The sequence below is a fragment of the Anarhichas minor genome, unplaced genomic scaffold (genome assembly GCF_050575085.1).
Source record: "Anarhichas minor isolate MPS153535 unplaced genomic scaffold, ASM5057508v1 ptg000062l, whole genome shotgun sequence".
Lineage (NCBI taxonomy): Eukaryota > Metazoa > Chordata > Actinopteri > Perciformes > Anarhichadidae > Anarhichas > Anarhichas minor.
Window position 1 is genome coordinate 6,670,051 of NW_027466508.1, and position 12,541 is coordinate 6,682,591.

Genomic DNA, 12,541 nt, shown 5'->3' on the forward strand with positions numbered 1-12,541 from the left:
AGCAGATCAGGCAGTTCAGTCCAGTGAAGGGTCACAAGATAAATGTGAGGTGTAGTAAGATGATTCATTTTAATTCATTTAAAAGAAATCTACAAAACTAAGCACATTTAATGAAATATTGAATAATTTTACCTCCATAACAGTTATTAAAATGAAACCATCTGAGACGTTTAGAGGGGAGCTGTCTCTTTAACTAGTGACATCTGAAACGTGACAAGCGACCCCAACTAGACACTGATTTATTCAAACAGGCCACAAGCCAAACATGTTGGGAATCTTCAACGTGTTGTATTTCATAAGCTTATATGTGTTTTATTTAAAATATGAATCTAAAAGGTAACTATAGCTGGAAAATACATGAAGTGGAGTACATTGTATGTCTCTTTTTACACAGAGACATAAGAAATTGCATGGAAAAACTCAAGTCAAGCACAACCTCAAAACTGTATTGAAGCAAAGTACTTTCCAACACTAGAAATGCATAATGCGAAGACAAGCTGTAGGTAAGATGCCAAAAGAAAAGTATCATGTCCCTCAAATGAGACTAGAACTACTGTAAGAAAATAGCATCGTCATTTTAGACTCAGTTGTTTCCGCCTAAATCCTGACGCAAATCTCAATAATACCAGATTATTTCTTATTAAATGTGCTCGGTTCTTATGCGGCCAGTAAAAATGAAATAAATCAGTGCTGTCTGCTGAACGCCAAGTCTACAGCCCAGAGATGAAATGCTCTTGAATTTCATAATCTGTACGCCTGTATGAGAACGCCGGTAGAGACAAGTTCACTTTAGAAGGCTGTGAGTGGGCCTTGATGAGGAGAGTGATCCACGGAGGCTGTCAGGTGAGTCACCGAGACCTGAGAGCTTTTCCCAGCTGGCTGCCCACTTAGACAGCCTTCATAATAGAAAAAAAGCAGCAAGAAAATTGGTTTGAGATAGGTTTTCACCACCCACCAGACACAAAACGCTCAAGAAACCAGGAGGACTACACATTCCTCAGCTCACACCTGTGTGATGTGTCAAAAAGCAAGATTCACGAGAGCTCCTTGTAATCAGAGGGAAGAGTTTCCGGATGCATTAAAGAGGCAAATGTGAAGCTTATGGGGTAAAACTCAAGCGTTTCTTACAGCTATTAGATTACAAATCCACGACAGTTATGTGTGGTTTTCTGTGTGTGTGTGTGTGTGTGTGTGTGTATGTGTGTGTGTGTATGTGTGTGTGTGTGGGTGTCGATACTTGTCCAGCTGGTGGGAGTTATGCAATCTGTATTCCAATGATATAAGACTGTTTCGTAACTAATTACTATGTACATACTGTATATAGTATATGACCCCCAAGCCACTGAAACATTGGGTGTTGAGCTTTGGTTGAAGTCAACTGAAACTGATCATTTCCATTCAGAAAGTTTGTCTTTCTTGGTGCTGATAGAGGAGACATGGCAATATGATTATAGCGACAGCAGGATGATGAAATGTACACTATGTACACCTGGTAGACAGAAATTGAATACACAACATAGCTTGTTATACAATTTACATATTTCCTAAATGTTAATTGATAAAATTGTCATCTACTACTACTCTTTTGAAAAATATCTATTTTTTGAATAATCTATTTTCCTTTGAGGTTATAAGAGATCGATTGTCTATATGTCAGAACATTGTCAACCCTCCTCAATTTGAACTTTTGCAGTGTTGAAGTTACTTATCTGTCTGTTCATTATTTTTTTTTTCATTTTTCTATTTAATACTTTTTGATCCCGTTTACGCTCGGATAATAAAAAATAAATAAAAAATATTATGATGAGATACATCAAAATAATGAGATAGTGGGTAAATGTTTTTCTTTTCATTATTAAGACTGAGTAAAGTCAGTCTAAGTTCAGACCTCCTTTAGCACAAAGGAAGGTATGATCAGGTGGTTTACTTACCTGAGACACCATGGTAACATGAACATTATTCCTTGAGTTACCTATTTTGAGCCAGTAGTTTTAATTAAAAAGGAACAATTGTTCTATTCAAAGGGAATGCTCTGCAGGGGGTTGATGCTCGTCATCCGGAAGTCCTAATTGCAGCCTTGTTGGCAATAGGCACAGAGCAGTCTGAAGAATGGAAACTACATTTCCATAATGCTAGCAGTTCCACCAAAAAGTGATTTGTCCGCTAAACACATGGTTTCATTTAAATAACTGTTTAAGGCACAAGAGTAATCAAATTTGTGTAGCAGAACTTTGTTTTTCTTATTTCCTCTCCCATTATAATTATCTCACAACCCCTCAGGTGTCTTGTGACCCTTTCAAGGGGCCTGACCCCCAGTTTGGTGACCACTGGACGTAACTACCTGTTAATAAAGTAGTTAAAACGATTACGGATACTTTTATTTTTGATAATTTAAGCACATTTTTATGGATAATACTTGTACTTTTATATAAATATGACTCTGAGTACACTCCTACTTGCAATACAGTATTTTTTCCCGTTGTTGTATCGGTACTTGTCCTTAAGAAAAGGATCTGAATACTTCCTTCTGTGGAGATAGCACGAGATTTAATCAGACTAACAAGCTTCCCTCGGCAGCAGAGTCCACTGTCTTTAAATGGATGACCTGAGCAGCTGCATGATTAACTTATAGAGCACGCAGTTGGATGAGCAAGGGACAAGTTTCCATCAAACCTAATCTGCAGCAACAATCATTAAGGTCTAAGTGCATGTTATCAGCGCTTGCTCTCTATATCCGCACGTGTGTGTTCATGTGACGGGGCGCAACTGTGCAGAGCTCTGTACGGTACAAAGCTGGGGGCGTTTATTTCAACAGAAAGACTTCTCCGCCGTTCACACACGTCACACGCTACGTGAACACTCCCCACTGTCTGGCCTGGGCCAACCTTAGCCCCATGCACTCTCCAACACCAGATGTAGGTCGCCGAGTGCTGCAGGGGCTGGGAGGGATGTGGTGTGTGTTTGTGTGTGTGTTGGTGGGGAGGTTGTGGTGTTTCTATATGCACACACAAAAGGGGGGGAGATAGAGTGATGATTGTAGTGGATGAGTTCATCATCAAGGACATGGCCCCCAGCACTCTGTCCCCATTGCTGTCACATTGCATCGTCCCAAACAGGCCACATGAAGCCTGACAGCCCGGCAGAGCAGACCGAGGAGACTCTGGTCCCTCACTGTGGCTCTCTCTATTGTTTTTCATCTCTGACGCTCTCCCCGCCTCACTTTGCATTAACAGCTTATTACTGTAGTTAAAATGTATGGATTTGATTATAGGGGGCGCTGAAAGCAGGTAGTCGAACGAACCCTGAACTGTATAACAATGTTGTAGTGCTGATAATAACAAAATGTACTTACCCTCAAATCCAAATGCTTAATTAACGAGATGAATGAATGAAGAGTGCATACTGCTCTGTGGCACCCTAAAGGACCAGATTAACATGTCGACCTCAGGATTAGTTTTGGTGAACTTTACAAAGGAACCAGCTTTGCCAATTAGCACTAAACAAAAAATACCGCTGAGGCTGGTGGGAGTTGCATCATTTTTGCAGATATTTGGACATAAAACCAAGTAAAGTGGAAAAATTCAACGTTTGACTTGATGAAAAGTGCTCAATGAACAGTTAGGGAATCACCAAAGGGGTTACAATTCATCCTGTGGGGCGACTTGAATGTCTGTACCAAATTTTACAACAATCCATTAAATACATGTCACGTATTTGTTTCCTGGACACTAATCTATTAATTTTCTGTGCCTCCAAAGCACAACAGTTACATTTTGATATTTCTTTGCCAATAAATCGGTTTCACTTTAACCGTCTCTGTCCAGCAAATCCCTGCTCTGTGAAGACGCAGCAATCTGGGGTGAAGTCTCTCTAATCTAAACTGATTACAGTGGTGATGACAGCCTTCCTCGCTGTGTGCCAGTTTTAGCACATCCCCCACACACACACACACTTTCTCCCTAACCTCCTCCCTCCCTTATCATCACAGCTGATTGAGCTGCTGAAGTCTGAATGAACTGTTAACCCTGTCTTCGCCACAGCCATAAATAGAAACCACAGAATTGCATTCAGGCAGCGATAAAACAAGCAGTGGGTCTGCTTGTGTTGTGGATCAGTGAAGTGGACCAAAGTCACCATTTGTTACTTAATTTAAGATTTGCTGTGAAAGGACTGACGCTGACAAACACTGACATCTTTAGGCAATGAGCTACATATGCCATAGCCAATGATGCATGTAGCAATAATGTATTAATGATGCATATAAATAAGTCAGTTGCTTTTCAGTGTGAACTATTGGTCTGGGGCTTGTGCTGAGCCATTTACTGTGAATGCTGCTTTCCCTTTACACACAGTGCAGTTGTTCAGGCCATTTGGTTTAATGTGCCATTCATTAGACTAACATTAAAGGCTGGGACTGGTGACTTCAGTATATTCTTCATTTCTGAGCCTAAAGTTGCAGATTTGAAACAAGCGTAATAACATCGTCTAGGAAAAAAGATATTTTGATTTAAATGAGTTTAAGATTCGGAGAGGGTCCCAAACTCAAATTACTTGGATGACACAACGGTCAGGTTATTCTCTTCGATACTGGACTTCTCTTCTATTTGGACATTTGGAATGGGACTCTTAATTCTCACTTCTAAGACATACATGTTCTAACACATTTAATTACAGTGTGGTGCTGACTACGACTGACATCGTCCAATTTTGTTAGATGTTGAGCCCCGTAATCTTCAAAAAATAAATAAAAACGAATTAAGAAAATACATGTTTAATGAAAACAGTTCAGTTCATCAGTATCCTTACATGAAGGGACACAGAAGAGTAAAGCTGCATTACAAACAGATTTTCTCAGGAAATTCTGACTCACAGTCCGCAACAATACTGTACTGTATCATTTGTAATACTACAATTCCAAAGCAAGTATAGATGTAGCCACAAAGTTATTTGAACACAAAGCAAATACTGGAAACAGGATCTGTACTTTTCTGCCTTCACATTGCAAAAATAATTCTGGAAAAAACATCCGACTACACATTTGCATTGCATTTTCAATTCAGACAAAAAGCTTTAACAATAATAAAAAATTAAAAAAAAGTTCCACACAATTACAATGATTGACTGTAAATGCTGATAAATGTTAATATTGATATATTCCTCAGTCCTTTCTTATGAGACTATGGCAATGACCGTAACAAACGTAAATTGGTCAACATTGCCACATAATGGTATCGCAATGAGAGTTGTAAGACTGTGAATACTATAAACACTGACAACACCTGAGAGATTAGAGTAGAGATCAGTAGCGGTCATATTGTGGTCTCTGATGAGATTTATATCCTTGGTTGTAGCCTGGAGGGCCCGATTGATAACCACTTCCCTGCCCGGAGTGCCTGTCCCTGTCCCGGTCTCTGTCCCTGTCCCGGTCTCTGTCTCTGTCATGCCAGTGTTGCTGTCCATGCTGGTCTCCTCTCCAACCCCGGTCTCCTCCCCAACCTCGGCCTCGTCGGTCCTGGTACCTAGATGGAGACCAGACAACAATTGAGCTCCAGAAACTGGTTCTAATACTTGCATTACATGGAACATGGAACCAGACAGCAGGGAACTCTGTCACACATCTAAATGGCCAACATATCTGCAGAGTAAATCCAGCTGGGACCACAGAGTTTCCCTAATGTCTTATCCAAATTTAGCACACCAGATTCCACCGTAACATGATAATTAAGAAATCAGGCTAGTGGACAAAACAATACACGACAATCAATAATGATGCCATCATCAGCATCACAAACCATACCGTCATTGTCATAATGCATACAGCGATTACAGATTATGAAGTAGGTGTCTCGGCCAAGTTTGAAGGCTAAAGTCCCATTACCTGTCCCTGCCTCTGTTTCCACCTCCACGACTCCTCCAGTTCTCCACAATGGGTGGGGGGTCAGCTGGACGGTTCTGATACTGTTGGTATTCTTTATCGTCCGATGAAAATCTGTTGGCAAACAACTCCTCGTACTTCTGCTGGTTGTCCGTGGTCTCGGCCATACTGCAACGACAGATGAAACGCTACAGAAGCACTTTATATCACAACAGCTAATGCTAACGACACGGCTAGCATCAGGTTGTAATATGTTAACTGGCGGATATGCGTGTTCTGATGTGTCTTGACAAATCCCTCGTGCGGAATAATACAAACTAAAATGGTCTGAATGAGATTAGCTAGCGTTAACTAAAGATTATTACAGCACAAAAGCACAATAAAAACATTTTAACGCTGGAAAACATACCTTCACACGACTCGAATGTTGCTTGTGTCGCTACAAACTAACATGTCCGGAACCGACTTCTTGCACTAGTGCGTCGCTGAAATGCTTCCCCGAAAGAGAGGACCACATTTTCATTGTTCCGATAGCGCGCGCACCAGCCAGTGATTGATTGATAGCTGTCACCTGCCCGTTAGAAACAGGACCAGGGGTTAATATCAAATAGTTTAAAGTCTGTTACTTTATACCAACGGTCGGGCCGACCTTAAAACAAAGATAATAAGACCTTCAGATTTTGACCTGAAGATGTTAATGCGCTAATTTAAATGAGCTTCAACTGTCAACGCTACATCGCTTAATTGAGGAGAAAGTGCCAACTGCTAAAAAAAAAAGCCATCGTTGTCGCTTAGAACATGTAAGTGCACTTTGATTCAATAAACCAGCCGTCGTTGTTGGTTCTTTATTGACAGCATGTTGTATTAATTCATTTTCTGTTTGAATTAATTCGTGGTTTCGGACCACAGTTTGGACAAACTGCATACCACAGGTCTGAAGAGTGTGGGTGGCAGTGAGCAGGTGGAAGCCGCTCCGTGTCGCTGCTGCTGCCGCCCTTCACACGACACACAATCCCGGTGGGGAGATAGAAACTCTGCGCAGCGAGCGAGCGGCACATTTTATGCACTTAATGCATGAGCGCCGAGTGTTACAACAGCAAGGAAGGAACCACTCGGAAGTGTGATTTATTTTGTCGCATACCTGAAGAGGAAAACCAAACAAGCAAAGAGAAAAAACTTCCTGAAATGAGCGGTGTTCTGTGAGAGAGAGAGAGAGAGAGAGAGAGAGAGAGAGAGAGAGAGAGAGAGAGAGAGAGAGAGAGAGAGAGAGAGAGAGAGAGAGAGAGAGAGAGAGAGAGAGAGAGAGAGAGAGAGAGAGAGAGAGAGAGAGAGAGAGAGAGAGAGAGAGAGAGAGAGAGAGAGAGAGAGAGAGAGCCCGGTGAATCGAGTTTACGAAGAAGCGCTCTCATATTTCAGCAAGAGGACTTGTTCGAAGCTGGTGGACTCTTTGGACCGCTAATCATCGGTGGACTTTGACTGCGCTTTTAAAAACAACAACAATTTTCCTCTCGACCCCGCAGCCAATAGAGCCGATATCATTAAAAAGGAGTTGTTCCTCAAGTCCGCGGCAATGGGGTGAGTGATCCAGAAAGCGCTGCCCTTCAGAGCGCTGCTCGTGACACCTGCACGGGCTAATAACGTAGTAATATTGTGTGTGTGTGTGTGTGTAGTAATATTGTGTGTGTGTGTATATATATATATATATATGTGTGTATGTGTTTGTGCGGCAAATACGACAGAACATGTCCACAAGTAACTGTAGTTTACCTGTAAAGCTCTGAATACATTAGATTATCATTGCCGTAGTAACAGAGAAAGAGCCCCATTTACTCATATAGCCATTAGCCGGATTATAAGGCAATGTTGGTCATTTAATAGGTGACTTCATCTGGTCTTTGCGGTCTGTGAGATTTTTAGATGTCACGTGTGAACGGCTTGATGCCACATTTCTAATGATGGTCGTGTTTATTATTTTCCAGCACAACATTAGGTGGAGCGGTCTAGTTCCTCTTTGAATACTTCAGCTCCTCCTTATCTGTCTTTAGGAATATGGTTTTGAGAGGGTCATGATACGGAGGAGTCAACACTGCCCACTAATAAGGAGCGATGGTACTTCTGTGTGTGTGTGTGTGGAGGTATTGGTGCACTCCCACAGTTGTGTACAGGGTACAGTACACTATTTTGCCTCCAAAGTCTGTTGTGGTGTGTGAATGTTGACTCTGTGGCTCAATGCCACAGTTATGTAATCACTAACTCGCTTCACATCTACATATAGTGCAGATTCTTTATTTCTGGAGAACCTACTCCTGTTTGCATGGCTGTTATTTGACTTGCAATAATAACGGCTCAGTGTAATTTAATTTTGATTTCAGAATCAAACCTGTCCCTGAGTAATATATGTAAACATTAAGGAACATTGATTTATGAAAAACCCACAACAAGATGTGAGTAATCAGCAGCATTACTGTTCAGTGATTGCCACAGAGCTTGTTTCTCCAGAGCAGACATGTTTGTTTTCTGTCATGTAAGAAACCAGTTCATCAGTCTTGACTTCACTCAGGAGTTTGGCATCCTCGCCCAGCAGGTTTGTTGGGTAGAGGAGTCGGTGGTGGTATGTCATGAAAACTGGCCCAGTGGACCAGCAGCAGCAAGGCAGGAGGTCACACCTACCGGCAGAGACACGGCAACAAGTTTGCTTTTGTCCGGCTTTCAGTCAGTGCCAACCAGTAGTATCATTTTACAGCTGAATTTTTGGGAAGGCGGTCACAAATGGCTCCCAGGAAAATTTCATCTGGCCACTTATTCACTAATGTGACAGGGTCACAAACTGATAGGCTTTGAAGCTGGAGCAGATGTTTGGCATTTGTGGTTGAGAAATTACTAACCATTTAATCAACTAATCATTTCTACGGCAGCAACCAATAATCATTTTAGTTATGGGTTAGTTGGGTCTCTTTAATCTTTAAAAAAAGTAAAGAAAAAGTAAATCTCTCATTGCATAAGCAAAGGAAAGCAAGACAATCTCAATATTGAGAAACTCAAGTGTTTTTTTTCTTGAAAAACAACATAAAATAGTTGACAATTATTATTGTCAACCAACTAATCAATTGTTTCATCTCTAATCATTTCATCTCTAAATTTGTTTAAAAAAACAGTTTATCTTAAACAGAAGTGAAAATCAAGACTGAGTTAATGTGCAATATATTACATCCTTACATTTGGTAATGATGCAATGTGTCTAAGTGACAAGTCAACATAGATAAAAGTGAGTTTTTGCAGGATTTAGGTGTCGTTTTGCTCTTTGGTCCTAAATGAAGTTAAAGATTAACTATAAATTGCACAACACACACATATTAACAACATCAGTATCTATCTTCCTTTATCCCCTTCCTACCATAGGTCTTTGGTCATGTGATCCATCAACTATTGACCTTGACACATTTCTTATTGATCACATCATTTCCACATGATTTGTAAAGCACAATAGCCTACTGTATGTATTATCCCAAATGATACTATTGTATATGTGCAGCATGCCCAGTATGTAGTTCAAGGTTGATGCATTTAAAGAGCTTGAGGAAATGCTGATAACAGCAGGAAAGAAAGGGATTTTTCAGTACAGTTTCCCAGCTTAAGTGCTGCTTCTCAGATTGCCCAAAAGCCCATTCTTAATGGATAAAAAGTGTCACAGAGAGCAATGCAATCAGCACATTGCTATTTCATATAAGCCACGCTGGGAGCAGCCCTAACGCATGGATAGATGGTAATCTGCTGGCTGGCCAGAGAGTGACAGCGACAGGCTTAACACTCATTGATTAGGCTGTGTGACGTGTGACTTTGTCGTGGGTCTCTTGGCTGCCCGAGTAGGAGGGTAGACTGTAAACCCGATCAGAGTGTGTGTTCTCTGTCTGCGGTTGAAGGGTTGTGGAGGTGTAGTAGAGGAGCAGAAGCAGGTCTCGCTGTTTAGGAATCATGGGTAAATGAAAGGGGACATACTGACGGCGGATTGGACGTCTCTTCACCAGATGGTTCAGGCCTAAGAGGCCATCTGCTGCCACGCTGTGCTTCTGTGGAGACTTCCTCTTTCTCCGAGCTCTCAGATTATGTTGCGCTCTGCACCCTATAGGCTCAGTGTGGTGGTGGAGGACCTGCTGCGGTTGCTGGTTTGAATCTGGCCTGCTGCCTTTTGTTGCATAGGATTCTGTCTCTTTGTCAGTTTAATGAACTGTACTGGCACGAAGTACAGTTCAGCATACTGTCTGCTGCCAAAACATAGGTAGTAATAATGAATGAGACAGCAAGATTAAAAACGTTTTACAAATGTAAAGTATAACAATACAGTAAAAAATTATAAGATCACAATGAAATTAGGCTAATTCCCTTTTTTCAATTGCTGGATTCATTATTGATTAATCTAGCAACAGCAGTTATAAAATACCTTAGAGAAAGAAAAAGCATAATTTGTGTCAGCCTTTTTCATGTGATATACTTTCTACTTCTCAAAAACGATCTGAGAAGAAAAGCAACACTTTTCTGTTGAACTGCTCACAGCTCTCAACAAGCTGAAAGCGCTGGTTTAGTCTGTAAAATATCTAAAGCAGCAACTGTTGGCTTGATCAATTGCTTAACTTAAATTAAAACTGTTGATGTAATGTTTTGTCAGTCAACTAATTGATTCATCAGCTAATCTTTCAAGCACTAAACGAAATGCAATAAAACGCATTTAAAAAGCCATAAATAGTTTTCTGCAAACAGAATGAAGCTAAACCAAAAAGGGAAAATTAGTTTTTTGAGTTTTTGATCTGACGTACCTGTCAATGAGATTGTCGATAACATTTTAAATCATTAAGAAAAGCGGTCATGAATACCAAGTCACCAACACACTTGGATTATATGTCCTATTTTGTTTATTGCCGTTTTTGTATTTTACCCAAGCTTGTTAGAAATCAGTAATTCTGGTAACAGCAGAGATTTAAGTAAAAAAACAATGTTATAAAATGATGAAAGACATCAAACAAACAACAATGCCGTAGTATTAAGATGCTCTTTGTTGTCCCTCCCTTCCAACACTTGTTGCTCTCTGTACTACACCTTAAACTAGCCTTTGGATAGATGAAATAACAACATTCACCTCACGTTGCTGTTAAGACAAATGCTCCTTTTTATGTAAATGTCAGGAGAAGATAAAAACATTCTGCAGAGCTGTCATCGTTCTCTTTTAACCACTTTCTGCTATCTCAGTATTAAGTATTCGTCTCATTCAGCAGGGATCTTGACGTTACTGCACTTCAGGCAAACCCGCTCTTTCAGACGTCATTAGTAGAGCTTTGTGGTTATCGTGGCGTTGTAGTGATGATCCCACAGAGCTCCTCCTCTCCTGCATACTTCGCTCATTCGCTCAGACCAAACCCGGCTCTCACTAATAAGGCTGCTCTGCTCTGCAGCAGGCCTCGCAGGTAAAAATGACAGTGAGCCTCAACTCTGTTCATCCGATGTGAGCAAGGGTACTCCAGCTAATGAGAATCCAAGTTATTACATTTTCTTTTATGGTCACGAATGAATGCTGCACTAATTTGTTATTTTAATATAGCCAGAGTCACCAGATCTTTGCACCTTGTGGCCCAGATGTTTTTCAGATTTCTCATTTTCTCCCTCTGAGAAGATTTGGGGGAAGATAATAATAATAATAATAATAATGCATTTTATTTGTAACACACTTTTCATTCAGAAAATCTCAGAGTGCCACAGATGTTCTTTTATTACTTGGTGCCACAGAAAAAGCCAATTGTAACTTAGTTTATTGCTGTCAGCACTAGTAGAGCAATTGAGGAAGAATACGGGCTCTAACTCGGTGTTCCTCGCCCTAATGTAGATATGTGACGAGTGAGTAATGCAGCGTTCATCACTTAAGTTCTTTTGAACAGACAGAAATGCAAATTCCTTGTATTAGTCAGACCACTTAGATTCAAGGACGGCATTTTCTACATATTTTGTTAGTAATATTATCTGAAGTATTTGAAGTAGCCTGATGATTTTTTTCCTGCTTTAGTGTCTGTCTTATTGAGACAACTTGGCCATCGGGAATTTGACACTTAAGCACCTGAAGTGCGTTTACCGCCTGTACTTTGGATCAGCATGCTGTTTGTTGATGAGGGTGTTTGCTGCACAGAGTGTGTTTACGTCAGGTCACCGGCAATAATGTGGTGCATTTAACTGATGGTGTCTGTCCAGCTTTTTCTTTTTGCCTCTGGAGGATTATAAACGGGCCAATGACCTCATGAAGTACCACTGGCAGAGTAAAGTTGTCTCGATAATGAAGAAATCCTTTTTAAAACGTTCCAGGCGTATTCATATCTTTATGCCTGTGGGTCTGCACCCAATCGTACCTGGATGTACAGCTGACTAGTTTATTCCTTCTCGGTTCATTTCACGCTCCAGACGTGGTGTAAAACCCAGACGTGGTGTGTCGATGCTATCGCTCTGCTGACCCATTCAGAGGGGGACTTGACAACTCTAACAATACTGCCAGAAAAAAACTACACTTACTCACTACGCTCATTTATCCCCATTCGTCTAATTATATGTGCTGCCTCAGTTCATTCTCTGAGGAACGTGAAGAATGTTGCATTGCACGTATCTGAAGCTGCTGAGAGGGCGGATTTCTGT

The 12,541-nt window shown here is 40.9% G+C and overlaps 1 protein-coding gene across 1 annotated transcript; it reads right to left on the reverse strand.

Moving 5' to 3' along the window:
• Window positions 1–4,755: 4,755 nt before the first annotated feature.
• Window positions 4,756–6,397, reverse strand: LOC142933588 (RNA guanine-N7 methyltransferase activating subunit-like). Its single transcript, XM_076077731.1, has 3 exons — window positions 6,285–6,397; window positions 5,879–6,043; window positions 4,756–5,519 (listed from the first exon to the last, which is right to left on the reverse strand). The coding sequence occupies exons 2-3, from the start codon at window positions 6,040–6,042 to the stop codon at window positions 5,300–5,302; spliced, it is 384 nt and encodes a 127-aa protein (XP_075933846.1). The 5' UTR covers window position 6,043; window positions 6,285–6,397; the 3' UTR covers window positions 4,756–5,299.
• Between the last annotated feature and the right edge of the window lie 6,144 nt (window positions 6,398–12,541).

Bases quoted from the DNA above. Each gene is read 5' to 3' on its own strand.
- LOC142933588 (XM_076077731.1), bottom strand. From the start codon at position 6,042: ATGGCCGAGACCACGGACAACCAGCAGAAGTACGAGGAGTTGTTTGCC. The intron at 5,520-5,878 runs GTAATGGGACTT...GTCTCCATCTAG, and splicing joins GGAAACAGAGGCAGGGACAG to GTACCAGGACCGACGAGGCC.